The sequence below is a fragment of the Mesoplodon mirus genome, assembly GCF_964341445.2.
Source record: "Mesoplodon mirus genome assembly, chromosome: X".
NCBI classification, from domain to species: domain Eukaryota; kingdom Metazoa; phylum Chordata; class Mammalia; order Artiodactyla; family Ziphiidae; genus Mesoplodon; species Mesoplodon mirus.
This window is the reverse complement of record NC_138981.1, coordinates 63,951,545-63,958,805: the sequence shown is the minus strand read 5'-3', so window position 1 is coordinate 63,958,805 and position 7,261 is coordinate 63,951,545. Positions and strand designations below refer to the sequence as shown.

Here is a 7,261-nt window from a genome sequence, read left to right as displayed (position 1 = left end):
ATTCCAAAGCCATTCCCACACTTTAGTTACTTGTTACAGCAGCAGTCCACTTTCATTATCAAAGTCTATGCAGTTACTACTACTCTGTAACAAATAACCACATAATTAGTGGCTTAATACCTGCTATCTCACAGTCCTGTGGGTTAGTAGTCCAAGTATGACTTAACTGGGTCCTCTGTTCAGAGTCTCACAGGGCTGAAATCATGGTATCAACCAGGACTACAATCTCATCCGAGGCTTGAGCTCCTCTCCCAAGCTCACCAGTTGTTGGCAAAATTCAATTCCTTTCAACTGTAGTAGACTCCCCATTTTCTTGCTGGCTCTCAGCAAGTGGGAGCATTGTCAGCTCCCAACATGCCACCCTCAGCTCTTTGCCACATGGCCCCCTTCTCTCACACATCTGTTTGCTTCTTCAAGGCCAACAGAACATCTGCTACTGCTTGTCTCCTTTAAATACTCGCTTGATTAGGCCAGATCCACCCAGGATATTGTCCCTTTTGATCAACTCCAAATCAAATGGTTAGTGTGAAGTGTTCTGTGTTCTTATTCCCCCTTTTTCCCAGTTTTTATAACCTAGTTCTTAGACAGATGCCTCTTGTTCTAAAGCAGTCTATCAACAATATGTTTCATATTCTCTGTAAAATCAAAGAGAAAGTTAATACAGTAAAGCATGTTCTTCATCTCAAAAAGTCTGCCTCATAGGATATATTTAACTCTCTTACCTTTTAAAACAATGCATTTTTATAAAATGAAAACTTTAACAGATGTTTTAAATATTTTTAAAAACGGGCCAAAGAGAATTCATGGAGAAACCTATTTGCTTTGTGCACAATCGTTGCTGCTGACTGTGCATTTCTAGTGCAGCTCTTGCCTAGGGGACAACTGATCAATTAAGTTTAATTTTTGTCTCCTCCTGTGTCCACTGAGAAAAACAAGTCTCATTCACCCTCCTCTCCTCTGGTAAGTCTTTTCTTGCATGATCATGCTGTGGTTAGACTATTTACTGTATGCACTATGAACACTGCAGCTTTCTCTAGCTAGTTTTAGCAAACAAAGTCAGTATGTCTATGGGGACATGCACAAATCTACACATTTGTAAAGATAACTGAAAACATGCACTCTTAAAAGTCATTAGATGAGAAGGAATATCCCCCCATCCATATAAAATCAATTGGTCTATTTTTGGAGTCTGACAAAATCCCATTTAGAAATATGTTCGTTTTGTATTAATGTATAAATGTGTGCTATTGTCCACAGCATTATAAAAGGAAAGCCACTCTACCAGGCTTTATATTTATTAATTTATGCTATATTTTAGGTAACAACTTGGTTATAAGAGAGAAGCAGGTACTGAGTAGTTTGTCTCCTGCTCCTTTAATGTGAACTGGCTGTGTTCACTAGTGTGACAGGTTCAGGCTGCTGCTGTTATCCCCATAGAGTATTTATCAAATCTTTTGAGAGATACATCAAATGAAATCAGAAAGCTAGAGTCACCCAAATGGCAAGAGTCAATTCTTATGTAAGGACTTCTAATCCAAAACCGTGTACAACTTTACAGGTTTGAGAGAACTTCACTACAGGAAATAGTGAGAAGCATTAAGAAATAGGCATAAATCATTTTATATAAGACATGACAAAGAGATTATGTACCTAAAAAAAATCAAGTGTCAAATAATTTTCAATACCTTTTAAAAGTCAATCACAGGCATATAGTCAGAAGAACCAAAAGAAATTTATTTACAAAATTTCTTACTTGACTGGTGGTGAGAAGCAAGAAACCATCAACTAAGACCCCACTAATAGTGTTAAAGCCAGTTCATACAAGAGAACAACCACTGCAGCTCCTGATAATTAGGCCAGAAAGATGTCCTTCTGCATGTCCTTCCAGTGAACAAGGAGATACATTTGACCATAGGGGCCTGTGCAAGTAGCATCATGGTACTTGTAGGCTCAGATGAATCACAGCTTCTAGAGTGCTGTTCCCTGTCTACCTTACATAGCTGTTTCACCACTTTTGTTGATTTCTTTGTAGGCTTCTTTCTCTTTTTCTCCTCCTTTGTTGATTTTCTCCTTTTCTCCTTCTCTGTTGGCTCCTTTCTCTTCTCCTCCACTGTTGGCTCCTCTGTCTCCTCTATTGTTGGCTCCTTTCTCTTCTTCTTTGTCCTGAACACTAGTGTAAACTGCTTTGTTATAACCTTCCCGGTTCCGAGCAATTTCAATGGCAAAAAATTGTATCCTGGGTGCTGAAAGGTGAATAGAATTGATTATTTGTCCTAGTCACAGTTACTTCTCTAAACCTACTGGAAATCTATTGACAAAGCTGAACTAACGTGCAAAGCATTCAAGTATAGTCATAAAATTCAGAGATGTGAATTCTAATCCTATACTAAATGATGCTGAAAATACTTATCTTACCTCACAGTTACTCAAGACACAGTAATATGATCTTTACAGATATAACAAATAAAATGATTCCCAAACTAACTATTCATGTCATTGATTCATCAGTAAAACCAGATCCCTCACTCTCCTTATACAGAAACAATCCCAGAGGCAAGAAACTCACCAAAGATGGTGTTTTCCTCAGTGTAGCCCTGAGAACAGTTCAGTCGCAGCAAAGTACCATAGTTGAAGTCTTCTACAATCCCATCAAACTTCAAACAGAATGGTCTCCACTTCTGTAAAGGCAAAAAAGGTATCTTAGCTAAAAAATGCAGGAGGCTGGTGAAGTCAGGCCAGGAGAGGGGCTTCCGTTTCCCCAGTAAGGAAAGTAACCACAGTGAAAGAGACTAGAATTGAACTGATTGCTAGTTTCACTAGCAATGAGTTTCTGCATTATCTTTGGTATCTTTAGGCTGGTATTTCCCAACATGAACAATATTTTAATCTGATAAAATACTTAAATCCTTGACTAGAGAATTAAATTTTAATTTCTTAAGTATATTCTCCGTTTTAAGTTATTGGCTAGTTCAGCCCAAAATGGTTATTCATCCCCACTGAAGCACAAATGAGACAAAGGTAGGAATTTGGCCCAAAGTCACAAAGTTAAATTTTAAGAAAGAAGTCCATCCAATAGAGGCAATTTTCCAAAGATCAGTAACAGCCTGCTTTGAGTTAAAAGTTTACATTCCTCATAAGCCAAGAGTCTACCCTCAAGGAAAAAACTTTCCTAACTATAGGAGTTTTAGTGCTCTGTAAAAGTATAATGTAATCAAGCAAGCAGTGCAAAACACAAGTTTTCCAATTATCCACAGCCTGTGATAATATGATCTTAAATCCAGAGAATCCAAACACCTCTCCGTACTCTATTTGCCAACCCTCTATCTAAGCCTTCTGGCTAAAGTACTCACATAAATAAATTTATTCCTTCTCCCTTGAAAGAGCTAGGTGGGTAAGGATGAAAGGTCCAAATCAAAGGGGGGAAAAATAGATTCAATGAAAATGAAAAATCCATAAACCAGAAAAACATTCATTTAGTAACACGTTAGTTAATTACAACTACATAAAAGCCCTGTTGCTTTAGGTATTTGCCTTAAAACAAACCCCCCAAAAGTTTAAATGTCTAAAAATGTATTCACAGCCAATAATCGTTGGTCAGATGCTAGGCAATATTTAAAAGAGAGAATTCTTACCTCTTTAGCTGCTTCTGATTTGAGCTCTTCTGGGTCCAATACATCTATCCTGAGCTTCTTAAAATTTTCCCGAAACTCAGAATAGATTTGGTCATCCACTTTGGTGAGTTTCAGGAACTGTGGGTCAACTGATGAAATCAGCTGCCAGACAGTAAGAAAACATAAAGATGCTAGTCTCTAATTTACTATATTTCTGTCCCCTCTTCCCCAGAAAATCCTCATGGTTCTCAGGGCAGAAGAGTACATTAGAAAATATAGACAGCCTAGGTCCCAGATGAAATCATGACATAATTTTAAAGGGCCATAATATACTACAGTCCCTTCCACCAATTCGAACCCCTTTGGCCCTATTAATGTCTGGCTATTACCCTCTGTGGATTATTCATTCAGTCAACAAGCATTTATTTAGTGCCTACTATGGGCCAGGCATCCTTTTGCGGGTTAGCAACACAACACTGGGCAGAGAAGCACAACTCCTCACTGTCAAAGCAAAATTGACTTCCATGCCCCAGTTCTCCTTAGAGTAATAAAAATTATCTCCAAAACACAACTGTTTAACTTGCTGAGAATGGTGATTAGCAGAGCACAATATGCTGAAATTACATGTTTAATTCTGCTTAACAATGAAGACAGTCAACTCACTTTGTAGTAGACTTCAGCATGCTGCATTGCTCTCATGGCCCAAGCCATCTCAATATCAGGCTGCAAAGGAGTGAAGAATGCCAGGTCAGAAATCACCCAATCTTGCTACTAGAGAACAAATTAAGGAAGTCTGTGGATGTCTAGTTAATGCTCAAGAGGGCTACCAAGCTTGGTGTTCCTGTCAAAGGTTAAAAACTGGACTAAGGTTGAATTCTCTTGGAACTTGTTGCCTCCTCCTCTGTAAAATGGGATAATCTTAGGCTTAAAGGGAGGCTGTATGTGAAGCTCTGGGCAATTGGTATAGTGATTGCTGACTAATATTTCTGTACTTGGGAGGGATTTATCCATAGCTTTCTTGCCTCCTGATCAAGTGTTTGTTGTAGCTGTCTTCATCTGTGATTGTAGATCTACAGAGTTGGGAGAGAAACACTACAGGAAGAGGCAAACGAAGAGATAAGGGGCCCTTTTAGGTGGAAACACCTTTTTTTGTCTTGTTGATGCTGGTACCTGGCATACAAGTGACCAATAAAAGATTCTGGATGTTAAAAAAAAAACGGACTAATAAGTTTGGACAATATAATAATTCTTTTGTCTTTATGACAACCAAAGGAAGCTACCTACACAGTCTAATAAACAAAATGAGCCACTGGCTGTCTTTTCCCAGCAGCTAGTGAAAGTGTAGAAGACTACATAAAGCAGTAGATAAATCACTTTCTCAGGACTGAGTTAAATTACTGTAAAACTGAAATACCCACGTACACCACTGAGTTGTTGAGAGGACAGAGTAAGATAACAGAAGTAATATTACTCTTCATTTTTAAGAATGTACAATGTCATAATCATCATGTGTGTTCATCAGATAGCCAATTTCCTATCCTACAACACTTAGAAATGAATCAATATCGTAAAGCAGGCTAGGTTATAATAAGCCTTACCAAGTACCTGTTCCACTGGAATCTCCCACTCCAACTAGATGGATCTATTTCACTGACCCCAGAAGAAAATTTCCATTTTTACCTCCATGCCTTAGACCATGCCCTTTTCCTGACTGCCAATCCATATCTTTTGTTCACTTACACTTTGAGGATCCAGTTCCACATCCACTTCCTCAGCAAAGTCTTCCTTTACTGTCTGGGTCCTTAGGGATTTCTTCTTTGGCTAAACTCCTTTGGATCTTATGCCCTGATTCACTAATCTACCATACATCACATTATTATTTGAGTGTTATTACTATTTTCATGTCCGTGTGTCTTATAACTCAAAATACATCATGTGCTTTCTCCTCAAGGATCTAAACCAGATACACCATAAGCCAGTGCAACTTTACTGCACAATGGAGTCACTCGGGGACCTTTAAAAATACTGATTCCTGACTCTAACCACCCAGATACTGTGATTTAGTTGGGATGGATTGCGACCTGAACTTCGAGATATTTAAAAGCTTCCCAGGTAACTCTAAAGTACAGCACAGTTTGGGAACTACTCCCATTGACGTTAGTCCTGCGTTTGCGGACCAAAAGGATTAGAATTAATTGAAAGGAGCATTTTCTGGCAGACGTGGCGAGAGTCTACGGAAGCCATCTGGGTAGGAGGGTTACAATTTCGTGGCGGGCCCTGCAGACATCCCAGGATAGCTGCGTGCGTGGAAACTGTGGGTGAGTCATACTCACATCGTTGCCGTACGACTCGGCTGGGAGAGAAACATCGTGCGCCAGAGACGACAGTTCCCCGGAAACCTGGGAAAGGAAAAAGAGATAGGGAAGGAGAGTTCGAGTTTCGACCCAGCTCGGCTTCCCCACTCACCCGACCCCAGAGCAGCGTCTCACCACCTCATCATTTCCACTGGTCGCCTCCATGTTGCAGCCCACAAGGCGTCGCTCCGGTTCCCCGGAAATGACGTTTTGCGCGCTCCTTCCGCAGTTCCCAGTTCATTGAAAAGGGACGACCGGCAAGAGTGGCTTTCCTCCGACTGCGGTTGCGCATGCGTGCACTCTCACTCGCCTGGAGGCAGTACTTCCTTGCCCCTCCTCATACGCCTTGCGCAAAGGTGTGGCTTTGTTGTATACTCTGGGCTGCTTGACGGCCAGGAGGTGGATGAACAGTCAGTAGTATCTGCGATGAACATGGGAAAAGACTGAGTTAAAATAATGCAACTTTCCCATCCCCACTGCACTGAGGGCCCTGCAGAGATTCGAATTTACATTCTCCACTTGTGCTTGAACGCGCATTCAGACGGGGACACAACACACAGTTCCCAAAACCCCAACCACGGATTAAGTTACAAGCAGACACGCAGCTAGGAAATGGAGTAAATAGTAGATCAAGGAAGAATTATTCTGTTAAGGTGATAAGTTTACCGTGAAGATTTCGTCTTCTTCCACTGGTGTCTAACTTCCCCAAGAATTAGTCACCTTGGATCATGGGCCAGTCATCAATCATAATTTTGGGGGAGCACATGGACTTTGTATGCTGAATACTAGAGAGTTGAGACTTTACCCTAAAAGCAATGGGAAGCTACTGAAGGCCTTTAAGTAGACTAGCCTCATGATCAAACTCAAGTTTTAAGAAGGTCACCGAAGCACCCACTGGAAGATAAATTTGAGGAATGCAAAACTGGAGGCAGAGAGACTAACTTGGAGGCACTGGGTGATTAAAAACCCCAGCTGAGGCACTGACAGTTGAGATGGACGTTGCCTCCACCTTACGGCTCTTGTGAATAATGTCGCTATGGACATGGGTGTGCAAATATCACTTCAAGACCCTGCTTTCAATACTTTTGGAGTTATACCCAGAAGTGGGATTGCTGGATTATGTGGTAATCATATCCTTAATTTTTTGAGGAACCTCAGGGACTTTTTCAATTATGATGTTAGGTTTAGAGAGGCTTAAGTGTACTGGGGACTTGGCCTTATACAAAAGACGGTCCTACAGTGTGAGCTAGGTGTATCTCCAGAGAAACAGAATGAAGAGAGGCAGCATAAGCAGGA

The 7,261-nt window shown here is 40.6% G+C and overlaps 1 protein-coding gene across 3 annotated transcripts; it reads right to left on the bottom strand.

The window, feature by feature from the left end:
- Positions 1–1,713: 1,713 nt before the first annotated feature.
- PBDC1 (polysaccharide biosynthesis domain containing 1) lies at positions 1,714–6,231 on the bottom strand. 3 transcript variants are annotated; one of them, XM_082610802.1, is made up of 6 exons: positions 6,101–6,223; positions 5,945–6,010; positions 4,275–4,334; positions 3,633–3,773; positions 2,567–2,678; positions 1,848–2,243 (listed from the first exon to the last, which is right to left on the bottom strand). In XM_082610802.1, the coding sequence occupies exons 1-6, from the start codon at positions 6,128–6,130 to the stop codon at positions 1,993–1,995; spliced, it is 660 nt and encodes a 219-aa protein (XP_082466928.1). In that variant the 5' UTR covers positions 6,131–6,223; the 3' UTR covers positions 1,848–1,992. The 3 variants fall into 3 exon arrangements, with proteins under 3 accessions (XP_082466930.1, XP_082466928.1, XP_082466929.1); XM_082610803.1 differs by having other exon boundaries at positions 6,104–6,221; XM_082610804.1 differs by lacking the exon at positions 2,567–2,678 and having other exon boundaries at positions 1,714–2,243; positions 6,101–6,231.
- Between the last annotated feature and the right edge of the window lie 1,030 nt (positions 6,232–7,261).